This window comes from Mustela nivalis (genome assembly GCF_964662115.1).
Source record: "Mustela nivalis genome assembly, chromosome: 9".
Classification (NCBI taxonomy): Eukaryota; Metazoa; Chordata; class Mammalia; order Carnivora; family Mustelidae; genus Mustela; species Mustela nivalis.
Window position 1 is genome coordinate 16,151,722 of NC_139028.1, and position 15,573 is coordinate 16,167,294.

The window sequence follows — 15,573 nt, forward strand, 5'->3', positions numbered from 1 at the left end:
TTCTCTCTCTCTGCCTGCCTCTCCGACTACTTGTGATTTCTCTCTGTCAAATAAATAAATAAAATCTTTAAAAAAAAAAGATTTTACTTATTTATTTGGCAGAGAGAGAGATCACAAGCAGGCTGAGAGGCAGAGAGAGAGCAGGAGGCAGGCTCCCCACTGAACAGAGAGCCAGATGTGGGGCTCGATCCCAGGACCCCGAGATCACGACCTGAGCTGAAGGCAGAGGCTTAACCCACTGAGCCACCCAGGCGCCCACACACACTCTTAATTCTTGATCAACTCAGAAGTCAAGGAAGAGAGGGAACTAAAGGAAGTCATGAATGTGTCCTCATTTCCAAGCAGACCAGAAAGAGACAGATCTCATCACTGAGCACTGAAGCCGAAGTTGGCTAAAACCTGTCACTCAGAGCCACTCAGGCGGATAAAAACACTGCTGCCATCCAGCATGCTCCGGAAAGACAGGGAACATAAGGACTTTGCCTTCTCGAAAGAACTAGGACTGATACCGGAAGGAAAGAGCACTGATGTAGTCTAGCATGTGCTCTTACACACAAGACCAAGTTATTATTACAGTCATAGTCCTGGCACCGTTTCTTAAAAAACTGATATTTTTGTTAACATATTTACATATATATGCAAGGGAAACAAGTAAGAGACAAAACACCAAGATGGTAACATAGTTTAATATTTGGGTAATAGAATTACAGAGGCCTTTATTATTTTATACAATGAATGTATACTGCTTTTATCATCAGAAGAAAACCAACAGACTGAAAGAAATGAATCCCTGATCATCGTTCACACTGAATTCACAGCAAGCTGTCAAATGCCTCCTTTAGTTGCCAAAGGGTGAAAGGTGAGCAGCCTGGATTGGGAGGGCACTTGTCCTACCAGGCAGGAAATGTCAGAAAGAACTCTGCACAAAAACTCTCAAGCACAGGAAGGTGGGTGAGCACAACGGTGGACACTACACACTCAGGAGACACAACAGACTTGTTTTTAATCAGATAGCACTTTGGTGACTCCTATAGGTACTCTGAAAAATCTTTGCTTTTGGGTAAAGCTAACATAGAGCCACTTAACTAAACTGAACAGTGTGTGGTAGCAGAGAGTATGGAAATAGGATCTAACCAAAGACAACCAGTGACCAAAGCCTAAGAAATGTGCAAAAAGCCACTGTAGATTTTACAGTCAGCTTTCTCTCAAGATCACTGTCCCAATGACGGGAAGCGTACATTTCCCCACTCAGAGAGCACATGAAGGTGAACCACTAGACTTAGAGCACTATCCCAGATGCTATGGGGAATACAGAAGCAGCGCTGCAGGCATTCTCTTCACGGTATGCCCAAGACATACATATCAGAAATACGTAAGTAACGTAAGACAAAAACGAATGGCTAACTAAGAGGCAGAGTTGAGAATTTCAGGCATTTAAAGGAGCACAGCTCACCATGAGCTTAGGTAGGTGGCAAAGGCTACAGACAGGAAGAGAGTTCTGATGGCATAAGGAGGGAGGCAAGGGTAGTCCAGGCACGGCTGGGCATTAAGATAAGCAAAGTCACTGCGATGGAAAAGGCAATGATGGGTGTGAGCAGACAAAAATGAGGCTGGAAAACAAGAAAAGGAAGGAAGGAGAGATCGATTCAAGCAGATTATAAATCCTCTTAAGGTTTCTTGACTTCCAATCCATCTGATATAGCATTATCAGATTAAGAACATTTGTGGGAAAATCTACATACACACTATGCTAATACGATATGATAGGATAGGTATGATAGAATATCTAAGCTCATTATAATCTTCCAAATGTGCATTATTCCCATTTTACAGATAGAAACAAATTAGTTAAATAAAGAGTTAACTCATTTGCCCAAGATCAAAGTAAGCAACGGACCCAGGACTTGGACACAGGCCTACCTGACTCAAAGTCCATGCTCCTTTTTACTACTCCATGCTACTTCTTCCTAAAACACAGCTGTGACCACATCACTGTCAGTTTGTGTGTCTCCCTCCCCCATCACAGTGTGCCCGCCTACCCTTCCGACTCTCCAGTGTACTCACAGTGATCCCCAACAAGGCCTGCTGTCAGGAGAGTATCTGCAGCTAAAACAAAAACGACCAATAACAGTTTACCCCATCCTGGGGTATTTTCAATGCTCCAGGAATCAGAAGCTAAAGTTAGGAAAAAAGCTCTAACATAAACCCCTTGATGGAACACAGATTTTACCTTCGCAGGGGGCCAGGCCAAGTATGTATCCGACAATGGCCATTTCCATGGCTTATATTTTAAACTTCCACAGTAAGACTCCCCTTCATAAGCCCCGAGGGTTTCCATGTGGGAGACAAAAGGCCACGTGTGGCCGCAGAAGCACTTCACAATCCCATGTCCCATTTCACGGAGGAAGTATATGGGAACACCTATGTTTAGATGTGTTTGACATCTAAACCGTTAAATGTTTCTTTAAAAGACAGGATGCCCAAAAAAGTGCTTTCTAATAACTTTATAAAATACTCATCTATTGTCTCTGGGAACCAGGAACAGTATCTTTACTGCGCTCACCTTTTGGACAATCAAAGATTTTTTAAGTATCAAATGGCGCAAGTGTCATCTTTCAAAGGAACTGAAATAAAACCACATGGGATCCTGGGGTACATAAAGCTGAGTGGGTGGAAGAGCACGACCCTGACACAGATTGCACCACGTGCTCACCAGGAAAACAGCCTCAGTCACTGACGTCCATTTGCTCAAACCGGAATACACTGATAATTAGGTCAGAGGTCTACTGAGAACTTGAAAGTTCCCCACCAAATATTTTAATCAGCCAGGGAATGATACGAGTTTCAGAATGTGTTTCAAAATGATTCGAATTCAATTTAAGAAAATTTCCAGACCAGCTTGGGAAATACTTTGAACTGTGTGTTTCACATAGAAAATAAAAGGAAATTTTAAAACTGTTACTATTCTTTCTCAACAAAAGCTGTTACCTCCCTTACCCTAAAGGAATCACTCTCTAAGAAATTCCCATTTCACCAGAGCTTCCAAAGTGCATGCCAACAGATTTTAGGGTTAGAACTTTCTTTCAAGTGGTAAAAGGAAATGGTTGTCCTTACGTATCTGGATGGCTCCTCCAGGTTCTGGTCATTCATGTCAGTAGGGACAATTCGGGTGGCCAGTGGTCCCTCGGCAAAGGGTTTTGGTAACTGACCCCTGAACTCTGATGGAATGAACTGAAGCTGCCAACTGTCAGAAACACAAATAAGGGAGAGTAAGAAAAACACAGGGGGCCCATATTGCTAAATGTACTTGAAATAAACAAGCCAAAAAAAAAATATTCATGTGAAAAACATCTCGCTTGGAGAAAAAAAGTATTTCTGCTAAAACCTCCACCAGGGAACACGGAGACAAAGGTCATGATTGAGTCCAACATCGTTGGGAAATTTTCGAGAGGGATTCTCAACCCATTCCGCCAACTCTTAGCACTAAAATTTGCAACCAAATGGTCCTTCCACCAAACTACCAGAGAAGCATCCCCATTTATCACCAGTAATCACATGGTAGAAGGACTTAACAAAATTAAAGCAAATTCATCAGGTAGGAAAAAAGTGAAATGCAAGAACACACTATGGGAGAAGTACTTTGTCCCTGAGTAATTCTCACAAGTATCTTTAGTTATGAAACTATTGCAAAGGTAAAAGGCAAAGGCTAATGTTAGTTAATACTTCAAAAAAAAGAAAACCCAACCTTTTAATTTAATGATTAATGACTGATACGGAATCTTCATTCAACCCAAGATACCCCCACCAGCTAAGCTGCTGAAGCCAATCCCCAAATGGAACAACATGACTCGTCTTAACCCGACTTCCCTTTTCCCTCAATAGGAGCTTCTCCATCCGAATTAAGCAAACATACAGAACTCCGGAGCCTGTTCTATCATCCAACAACAGAGAGCATGAAGGCAAGTGGCACAATTACCTTAATCACAGCTTTCCCCAGTATCCACATGCTGGTAAAGAGCTTTCACTATTGTTGGATGACAAACATTTCTTCTCTAAAAACACTCTTCCAACTAGAGTTTCTAGACCACTTCTGGAAGTGAATTAATACCAGATGATTACTGAAATTTACATATGGATTCTCAATAAGAGCCACTAGAAGCCTAGGGCCTCAATTGTTTTTAGAAGTCCCCAGACCTCCATGGTTCCAGGTAGAGTGGGTACGTGGCCAGACACGGCACCCAGTCTATTGGACATGGGCTGTGGTGGCACACTGTGGATCTCACAGCTCTGAAAAGCTCTGAAATGGTCAGTGATTCAACAACTTTTTGTGAAAATCCAAACATGGAAGAAAAATTAAAGAGATACTGCCACAGAACTGCTATTTTTACTCCCTGATTTAAAACTCTGGGAATTAGGGGATGCCTGGGTGGCTCAGTTGTTGAGTATCTGCCTTCAGCTCCAGTCATGATCCCAAGCGTCCTGCGTTCGAGCCCCACATGGGGCTCCCTGCTCAGTGGGGAGCCTGCTTCTTCCTCTCCCACTTTCCCTGCTTGTGTTCCCTCTCTCACTGTCAAATAAAATCTTTAAAAAACAAATAAATAGGGGCGCCTGGGTGGCTCAGTGGGTTAAGCCGCTGCCTTCGGCTCAGGTCATGATCTCAGGGTCCTGGATCGAGCCCCGCATCGGGCTCTCTGCTCAGCAGGGGGCCTGCTTCCTCCTCTCTCTCTGCTGCCTCTCTGCCTACTTGTGATCTCTCTCTGTCAAATAAATAAATAAAATATTTAAAAAAATAAAATAAAATAAAAATAAAAATAAATAAAAAACAAATAAATACATAAATAATAGAAAAATAAAAAATAAAACCCTGGGAATTAAAGGAAAACTTACTTATCAGGCAGAAGGAAGCTACTGGGAAAGCGATACCACTCCTTTCCTACACAGACATTCACGGTCCTGCCTTCTGGGACAGTGTGGATGGCTGGGTCTGTGGCAATTCGGTAAAATTCTGGATACAGATCAAGGGGCCCGTGATACCCTGGAAGGGAGAGAGGTTTGTGAAATCAAAGATGAGTAAGATGAGAGGCTGACATTGAATCATAATGCCTGTGAATGTCCCCCGTAACTCGTGCATACTGGAAGAGTGCGAAGGTTCCCAGCAAACATAGCAGGAAGCCTGTCCCACTGGTGCACAGCATCTCTACAGCTTGTAAGATGATCACAGCAGAGACCCTGTTCTACCAAAGAGCTTTGCTTTCTTGCCCTTCTCTACACCCTTCTGCCTTTTTAACTTCTATTCTTTGAGCACATTTTAATCTTCTGGATCCAAATAATGATTATAGGAAGAATATAATCATGGGACTTGAGCCCCAAATTTGCTTCCTATGTTCAAAGCTTCCTTAATTCAGCCTTCAGAATGAAAAAGCATCCTTTAAAAACCCAACAACAGCAACAACCACAAAAAAAAAACAAGAATAAAAAAAAAAGTTATAGTCAGTCACAAATTCCTTCTAGAATTTTCAGTCTTCTCTTTGATCTTAAGGTACAGAAGTCATATCCCCGTCACTATATTAAGTCCACGGGTTCTCCTTAGAGTACAGCCCTCCTCCCGGCCGAAGCTGAACTGTGTTCACCACGTGTCCATCAAAACCCAACATGAAGTGCATCGTGAGTTGGGGTAAGACATTCTCTGAGCATCTACCTTTGAACAGCGCCACAGAGCGAGAGAAGGACAAGAGCCCGAACAGGAGGAGTGTTCCCGAGGCCAGCCAGTTTGACGTCACCGTGTAATGCTCCAGGCGGTATCGCTGAAACACGAAGTGGTAACATTTCTAGAAGGAAAGAAAACTGTATTGAAGGAAAAAAAAAAAAAAAGAACTTGCAGAATATACATAACACGGCTGTAAAACATCCTAACACCAAGAGGGAGGAAGCAGCAGCATTCTGTGAAGGGTCTGAGCATTTGGAAACACTCAGTGAGGTGCCCATTCTGAGTTCTAAGATGAAAACAAACTGTCAAGACTATCTACCAGTCAGTCCCACCAGAGGAATTCTCATTCGCTTCATAGGAAAAATATGTGGAAACCTTTCTAGTTCTTAAGGTCCTAATAATTTATTATTTTTTTAAATATTCAAACAAAAGTGCCAGAGCACCTGGCTGGCTCAGTGGAGCACGTGACTCTTGATCTCAGGATGAGGAGTACAAGCCCCGCACTAGGCGTGGACCCAGCCTAAAAAAAAAAAAATTGTTTTTAATAAATAAATAAACCAACAAAAGTGCTTTTTGGCAATTTGCTTTGATATATGAAGTGTCTCTATTTTGATATAACGAGTACTTCATCTTTATTTTTCTCACTCAGAAGTTTTCATCAGTTTTTAGTATCAACAGAATGTCTCTCGACCAAACAAGAAAAAAAGGAGTCCTCTCACAGACCATCAGGAAAAGGCTGTTATCTGTAAACTGCTTTACAAACTAGAGGAATATTATTACAAAATACACATACATGCATCAATTCTACAATCTTTGAGCACCTTCCCATTAGACTGACCTCCTCCTTTCCTTCTAAGACTAGACCTCAACTTTGGGGAAGTGAAACTTTGCAAATATTTACTTGTTAGTGCCATGGATGTGTTTAAACTCCTTCATATTTGGGACAATTTGTCCTAGGAAAATAATCCAAATACCTAAAGAAAGATATCCATCCTAGCATTGTTTGTTTATAATACTGAAATAAGGAAGCATCCTAAACCTACCATAAGTTGTATCTCATCATTACATGTGCCAAATTCAGTATATTACCTATATTACACAATAATGTTTTATACCAAATTTAGAATATACACTTATTCAAAAGATGGGTATAGATGAAAATCATGTGATATAGTTCTATTAAAAGGGATATAAAGTTAAATGTACATTTAGATTACAACCCTAATAAAGTTTGGTATATGATAGATAAAAATGCTGGAAGGAAAGTGGTTTTGTTAGGATAGTAATTTTAAAAGTACTAAGCTAATTTTAAAAGTACTAAGCTAAGAAAAAAAGAACTAAGCTAATTTTAAAAGTACTAAGAGTGGGGTGCCTGGGTGGTGCACTTGGTTGAGCATCTGACTTGGTTTCAGTTCAGCTCATGATCTCAGGGTTGTGGAAGCAAGCTGCACATTGGGGTCCACACTCAGCAAGGAGTCTGCTTGGGTTTCTCTCTCCCTCTCCCTCTGCTCCCTGCCCCATGCCCCACAGGGTCTTACTCTCACACACTCTCCCTCTCTCAAATAAATAAATCTTTTTAAAAAGTGTAAATGAGGGGCGCCTGGGTGGCTCAGTGGGTTAAAGCCTCTGCCTTCGGCTCAGGTCATGATCTCAGGGTCCTGGGATCGAGCCCCGCATCGGGCTCTCTGCTCAGCAGGGAGCCTGCTTCCCCCTCTTTCTCTGCCTGCTTCTCTGCCTACTTGTGATCTCTGTCAAATAAATAAATAAAGTATTTTTTTAAAAAGTATTAAATGAAAAATTATGTGCAATAAAGCTCAATTACTTTTATAATTTAATTTTTTTTAAACTACCATCCTAACATGGATAGGTCTTAAAAACATACTGCTGAATGAAAGAAGCCAGTCACAGAAGACTTTTAGGATTCCATTTACATGGAAGGCCTAGAATGGGCAAATATACAGAGACAGAAAATAGATTAGTAGTTGCTTATGGCACGGGAGATATGAAGGGGGGCAGGGATGATAGCTAATGGGTACAGATCTTTTGAGGTGATAAAAATGTTCTAAAGTTCACTGTGGTGATGGTTATGCATATCTGTGAATATACTAAAAATGATTCAATTTTACACTTTTTAAATGGGTAAATTATACCTCTATCTATCTGTTAAGGGGGCAGAAATAACTGTCACCCTAATTACTCTTCACTGCCAGTTGCAAATGGTAGCAGAGGTCAAAAAAGAGCCTTGGGGCTTCTGAGGCCACAGAAAGATATTCATGATTAGTTCTGACAAGGAATTGACCTGGACAGGTTTTAAGCCAGGATCACAAAGCATCCCATATTGCTAAATGCCTGGTGTTATCCCAAACACCTGAGCAAGTTTTCATCTGATCTTGGGAGTTGAAGAATAGACATTCCAGTAACTCTGCGGTGATAGCACCGTCCTGTGGGTAGCCTATACAATGACTTAGTAAAACTTCTTTAACAGGAACTGGATTCTTGTTGGCAACAGAAAGAAATTAACACACAAATTAACAATGCAAATATGTAACCAGCTCAAGAGTATGATCAACAGCCAAGCCATCAATACATCAAGCTTTAATAATGTGATCTGTATCCGGTTTAATGCATGGATAAAACATCTTGGGAGAAGCATGCCACAATTTGCCTTTAAGCTTTATGACCAATTTAAAAAGCGAAATGGAATGAAGCAGACATCCATTTCCCTGAAACTCACCTGAAGTGCAGAGAGGGCCACAGCACCACAGAGACATATAAGTGGATATACAGGGAAAAGAAATCTCTCCTCTTTGTGAGGCTGGATGAAGAAAATTATAAACCAAATATACATTGGAGCCAAGGTAAGCCAATATGGGTGGCCTAAATTCTGAACTGTAAGACACAGAAAAATATCCACCTTTCACCATATTAGAATGAAATAACACATTTGGTTTCAATGTAGTCTTGATCACAAACAGGAATACGCCCTAGGGCACCCCCTAAAATGTTTCAGCTCTTGTAGTCACACTCTCTGATGTAGTAAAGGGGTTAAGTAGAAAGAGGTGTATACTCCTGAGCTCCCCCAAGACAGCCAGTATCTAACAGGAGGCACAAATGAAAGTCAAGCGAATGGGTGACAGAGCTTAATAATGTCTACACTGGATGGAGAAAAAAGCCTTCTCTCTCCAGTGAGTCCTGCCACTAAGATTAAAGGTTCCTGAGATTAACCAAAAACATAACATAAACTCCTTTCTTGGGTTTTAATTCCCAAGAATTTAATATAGCGATCTCCTTTCTTGTATACCAGTCTGTTCAAATGGTTATAGATCAAAGGAAAGAAAAAGCTGGGTTCTCAAGCCCCCATTATTGGCTTTCGCCAAGTCACAAGTTTGTCTCAATGCAAATATAAAAACACTCTTAAAAGAAGTACACGGATGATGTTTTCTCTCCTCTTTTGCAATACCCATCCACTCTGAATCCCAAAATTGGAACCCAAATATACTTGGAGCATGTGAAAGAATTAAAGGAATTTAATTAGTGCTGAGACCCAAGCACCTGCTGGAAAGTTCCCATGGTTATGTACATGAACACTGAGTGATAAACCTGCAACCCACCAGGAAGGCTTCCCCTACTGTGCTCCAATTAGTGATAATCAGCAGCGCCTAGAAATCACTGGCAAAGGGTAGGTCGACAGCGCCCCCTGGTGTTCATTATGTCTACAATGAGCACGTTTAGAAGAGCAGCTCAGGACTGTCACCGATATCCATCTTGCTGTTCCTAAGTTATCTGGAATTCTCTAGAAACTCTAGGGATGGAAATTCTGGAACTGAAATACCAAGCTTATCCTTTCAACTTTCTACTCTAAGATTTTACCATGAGATCTTAGGCAATAATTTAGGACTTAAACCTTCCCAGGAAATTTTTTAGGTTGGAATTTTTTCTTTCTTTTTTTTTTTTAAAGATTTTATTTATTAATTTGACAGAGAGAAATCACAAGTAGACGGAGAGGCAGCCAGAGAGAGAGAGGGAAGCAGGCTCCCTGCTGAGCAGAGAGCCCGACGCGGGACTCGATCCCAGGACCCTGAGATCATGACCTGAGCCGAAGGCAGAGCCGAAGGCAGCGGCTTAACCCACTGAGCCACCCAGGCGCCCCAAGGTTGGAATTTTCTTAATTATAAGAAAATGAAATCTTATTTTTTCCTGTAACTTAAAAGCCTAACAAGTGCATTTTTTTAGACAAATACATTTTTAAAATATGGCCTGGGGCACCTGGCTGGTTCAGTCAGAAAAGCATGGAACTCTTTTGATCTTGGGGTTGTGAGTTCAAGTTTCACATTGAGGGTAGGAATTACTAAAATAAATATTTAAACATTTTTAAAAAATGGCCTAGGGGCGCCTGGGTGGCTCAGTGGGTTAAGCCACTGCCTTCGGCTCAGGTCATGATCTCGGGGTCCCGGGATCGAGTCCCGCATCGGGCTCTCTGCTCAGCGGGGAGCCTGCTTCCTCCTCTCTCTCTCTCTGCCTCTCTGCCTACTTGTGATCTCTGTCAAATAATAAATAAAATCTTAAAAAAAAAAATGGCCTAAAATTTTTCAATGTCCTCCATAAAATGTACAAAATCAGAACTACAGCTGTACTACTTGATGGAATAGCCAATTTCTTTCCTGATTCTTTGGGGGTTTTGTTTGTTTCTTTCTTTCCTTTAAGGGTATTTTTTCTACCATAAAATACACAAAGTATAAAGAAAAAACAGCATTTTCTTAGTAGGTGGACATGTGTGTAAATTACATATTTTTAAACCAAAATTGGATTCATACTGTAGAGAACAGCTTAATATGCTGCTTTTATACTTACATCACAAGCATTTCCAAATTCTCCACAAGCATAAAATATTTTTACAGTTAAAGAAGTTACTTTTCACAAAAGATAGTGATCCTTAGGAAATACAAGGAATGGAGGAATAAGTTAACACCTCCAGGTGACAAAGAGCTGAACCCAAATGTGGGACACTTTGCAAGATGAATGACCTGATTTCTTTAGAAATCTTCAGGAGAAAAAAGAAGAGGGGGCGGAATCTCATATAAAGCTTAAGAAACTTAACACTAAATTCAGTATATGACCCCTTTCAGATGCTTAAAAAAAAAAAAAACTAACCATAAAAAGCTGCTTTTCAGACAACGTAGGAAACCTGAATATCAATTGGGTATTAGAGTTTAAGGAATTACTATTGATTTTGTTAGGATAATGGCATTATGATCATGTTAAAACAAAAGTGATTGATGACCGCTTTCATATTTGAATAGTATAGCACAGTGAACTCTTATAAACCATTAATAGTAGAAAAGCAGAATGCGGGGTGGGATGGGGAGATCATATGGCATCCAAATCAGACTGAAAAGTCTGAAATTAAATCTCTTTCCAAAGCTCATATGAATTTCTGCTCAAATCTGTCTTCCATAAAAGAAACATGGGCACTAGATGCCCAAATCCGTGACAACTTGAGAAAACACTGGCTGTGCACTACAGAAAGTCAGAGCAAGCAAAATAAATGACAAACCAAGACTTCCACGATAAGGCAAACACAGAAGCAAAACGGAACAAAGGGAAGCATAATGTTTCTTAGGAAGTCCAAAGCTTCTCTCACTTCAGTATCAAACGTGAGGGAAATCCCTGTATGGTTTAGTTTTCAAATTTTTGGTTGAAATAATTCCCCAAAGAACGTTTACCTCTATCACTTATTATCTTAAGCCATCTTCCATGCCAACATGCACTTCTTTTTTTAAAAAAACACAAGACTCCTGAGATTCTGGAACTGTTTTTACCTCCCTGGGTGGTTCCGTATGCTATACTCATTTTCCCCACCTGAAAGGATTATAAAGTTCCTCCCTTTGTTAGTTTAACTTGCAATTATTAACCAAATCTTCACATAAATTTATAAGTACAGAGGCGCCTGGGTCACTCAGTGGGTTAAGCCTCTGCCTTCGGCTCAGGTCATGGTCTTAGGGTCCTGGGATCAAGCCCCGCATTGGGCTCTCCGCTCAGCGGAGAGCCTGCTTCCCTCCCTCTCTCTGCCTGCCTCTCTGACTACTTGTGATCTCTGTCTGTCAAATAAATAAAATCTTTAAAAAAAATTTACAAGTACAGATTGACATTTCAATAAGCCAACCATCTCCGTAGGAAGAAAATGGAGAACAGAAGAAGAATCATTTTCACTTCTCGGTATACATTATTATTTGCTTCTTCCTCCCCCAAAACCTATCATCCCTTAAACCACTCACCATGAAATCTCTGCAGTAAGTATTCCATGAGAGAAGTCAGTGGTAAGACCAGGAGAGCCAAAGCAAAGGCTACGTTAAAATTAAGAAATCCATTAATCAAATAGAAATACCAGGGTTCCGTACCTGAGTGAACAAACAGATAAGGAATCATTAGCGGATGCCTTCAACACCTTTCACAATGCTTGACTCAAAACGTTCTTTGTTCAGGTAATGTTGATAGTCTGAGGCTCCAAGTGAATGAGTCCACAATGGGAACTCAGCTCCTGGGGCTCCGCCACACAAGGGAAACCCAAGGGCAGAAGATGGGAAGAGAAAGGGATTGGTCACTTTTCCAGAATAACCAGGTAATTTAAATAGCTTAGAGGTGATACTGTGATTTCTAATAGGCAATTTGTATTTGGTCTTCATCCCCATTCCTGGCAAAGAGCTCCTAAAACCCCTGGAGTTTCCTAATCGAAGAGCAATAAGGGGGTCTCCTGTTAATTAGGAGAATTGGGAAAAGCCCGTACGTAGCCTAAGGGTCTGGACTGATGGCCAGGGGAGCCAACCATGTGCCTGGGGGGTTAGAATTTTCAGTTCCACCCTTTGACCTCAGAGGAGGAGACAGGGGCTGGCAAGAGAGTTCAGTCACCAATGGCCAATGATTTCACCAACCAGCCTGTGTAATGAAGCCTCCATACAAACCCAAAAGGCCAGGGTTCAGAGAATTTAGGGTTGATGAACACCTAGAAGTGCGAGGAGTGTGGTGCTCCTGGAAAGAACTGGAGTTCTGAGCTCCATCCCATGAAGCTTGCCCTGTGCATTTCTTCCAACTGGCTCTTCACTTATATCCTTTATAAGATCCTCCCTAATAAGCTGGTTAATTTAAGTAAATTTTTCTCTAAGTTCTCTGAGCCACTCTAGCAAATTAATTGAACCCCAAGACAGGGTTGCTGGAACTGACCATCTACAGGTGGTGGGTCAGAAGAGACCATCTGTGGACTTGTGTCTGGTGTCTGGAGGGGGGGCGGGGGGAGCAGTCTTGAAGGGCTGAGCTATTCAGGCCTTTTCCTCTTTTAGTCTCTCCTGTATGTCCCACTTATATTCTAGGATCTTCCCCCTTGATATGCTGAACCACTATCCTGTAGTCATGTATACAAGGGACCCTGCATTTGGTAAAATGCAGTAAGTTGTTTTCCTTAGGAAAATAATATCCCTAGACCAAGATCCTGCTTCGTGTTGAGGACTCAGAATGAAACAAAATGACTGAAAACACAAGTCTTGTTCACACAAATTTTGATTCTTTAACTCAAAATCCTTAAACCACATGATGAGAAGCAGCCCTCCTCTGCACATTTAGCAGGTTTTTCATCTGCTCTTCCCCTCTGTGTGATTACTTCAATCAGGCAGTGAATGACACATGCGGGCTTTAATCACTGCATGTTGTGACACCCGCCTTGCACCACAGCAATTTCCTGCAATCAGCACTGCTTAAAAGGGTAATCAGGAGGCAGAGGAAGAGTCAGAAAAACCTGACATTCTTGCAGCTTGCACAGCAGAATAAGATTAGAAACCAAACCCGTAATGCTAGAAGCATTTAGGGGAGAAGCGGGAGGGGGTACCCTGAGGAAAGACCCAACTGCAATTGTGTGTCACCTTTTGGGAAAGCGCACTCCTTCCTGTCTACATACAATGATGGTGGCCACGAACAGAGGTCCTGGCCCAGGCTGAGTTCATTACAGACATATTTATATCTGGTATTCCTTACAAATAACCTTTGGGTTTCAGAAAACTGATGATTTTCATATAGAAATACGTATCTTCTCTGGATTTTAATTAATATTTAACAACGCATTTCCTAAATTGAGTCCTTTAGGAATCCAGTTTCCAGGAAGGTAGTTTTGGTGGTGGGCTTTTTGGGTTATTTTTTTGGTTTTCAGTTTTTTTTAAGCAGGCTCCACACCCAGCAAGGAACCCAACGTAGGGCTCAATCTCACAATCCTGAGATCAAGACCTGAACCGAGATTAAGAGTCGGACACTAATCAAATGAGTCGGTGCCCCAAGAAAGGTCACTTTTTGTATCATCTCCTGACCACCAGTATGGAGGCAGCAATATCAACTTTGACCTGCCTTTTTCCTAAACAAATTTTGGAAATCTGGGCCTGAGAAGAAAAATCAGAGTGACTAGGAGAAATGATGTCACCTTTCACATCATCTTTTACAGATGCTAATATTATAGATGCTAATAAGCATCAGAGTGGGGGAAAAAAAACAAAAGCCTCTTTCTCTTTGAGCCTTAAAAATACATATTGTTTTTACAGGGAAGCACTTTATTTCCAGCAAATATTTGTCTCTACCGCAACTTATTATACCTCCTACTAGGGCTGACTATCCTTTTATACTCTGAGATTCTGAACCAAAAGTATTAAGATGGTAAACTCAACAATGTTTAGCTGTTAGGAACTCACAGATCAAGTTCACAGATAGGCTATGAGCATTTCATAATAGACTGTTACTTCCTGGAAGAACAGGGTAAAAACTGGAGGATAAGCCAAGACTGAATAAGGTTCAAGAGACACGAGTGTTAAAAACAAGGGCAAAAAGGGACAAAAATAGTGAATTCTGTCAGCCAGTGTCCTCTCCTACTTGATAAGACACCTGCCTGAAAAGAGAAAGGAGGAAAACCTTTTATCTCTTTCCAAGGAGATATTTGATGCTATTTCCCAGAAAGTATCAAAGCTGAACTATGCAGAAAAAAATGCGTCAGCATGACAAGCTACGCATTTAACTGGTGCAAAGTGTGCAGTCAAAGAAAGCTGGAAGCAGGGTCTCTGCAGGGAATGACTCACCCATCTCCCTCTTTAGGGAAAGTGCTTCAAGTCCTTCCATTCAAATGAGCTAAAGGGAACCTTCAAGGAGGCTAAAAGAAGAATGGATAATGTTTACCGTTCCCCAGATTGAATGAAAGGAAACCATTTTATAGACCTATAATTTTATAGAACTCTAAGAACTAAATTATAGTCAATCATCTTATAAAAGTCAAATTTGCAACACCAAGAGCGAAAAGAGACCAAGGTTCACCAAAAACAATTAGCGAAAGAATGAAAGCTCTAGGACAGCTCTGGCTGACAGTCAACTCTCAAGAGACTCACGGGGGCTTCATCCTCTGCCATTGCAAGGATGAGAAACTTTGAGTCTTTTCATCAAGGCTATTAGCCGTTGCCTTCTGAAATGTCCCATCCAGCGATCTGACAGGTGTGAATAAAAACACCGGAAGAGGCAGGGAACGTGTCCTAAGCTGCAAGGTGGCATCCTGGAGCAGACCTCCTGCACTGTCTGAGGGAAGGGCCTCTCTCATACCTATCCTCCCACGCCTTCCCCAGGCCTGTGAACTCCTCCGCAGAGAACACAGTTCTTCACTCACCACACAAAAATGCTTATCAATCTCAACATCTACAAACTTGAAGTGTTACAAGGGTAAAAGCAAAATCAGTGCCATGACCAGTCACTTTTTTTGCAACATGAAATTTCATGTCTTGATCTTTGACACCAAAGGGATGTTTTGCCTATGACTTTGCAATTTTATGCCTATACAAAATTTCCTAAATGCC

The 15,573-nt window shown here is 41.3% G+C and overlaps 1 protein-coding gene across 2 annotated transcripts in view; it reads right to left on the bottom strand.

Moving 5' to 3' along the window:
- The window catches only part of ALG9 (ALG9 alpha-1,2-mannosyltransferase), a 96,081-nt gene that overhangs the window by 50,401 nt on the left and 30,107 nt on the right, over positions 1–15,573 (bottom strand). For both annotated transcript variants that reach the window (XM_082684294.1, XM_082684295.1), the window contains exons 9-13: positions 11,983–12,105; positions 8,442–8,596; positions 5,699–5,828; positions 4,888–5,035; positions 3,115–3,244 (exon numbers count right to left, since the gene is read on the bottom strand). In XM_082684294.1, the coding sequence (XP_082540420.1) occupies positions 3,115–3,244; positions 4,888–5,035; positions 5,699–5,828; positions 8,442–8,596; positions 11,983–12,105 (686 nt within the window). The remainder of the gene's footprint in view (positions 1–3,114; positions 3,245–4,887; positions 5,036–5,698; positions 5,829–8,441; positions 8,597–11,982; positions 12,106–15,573) is intronic.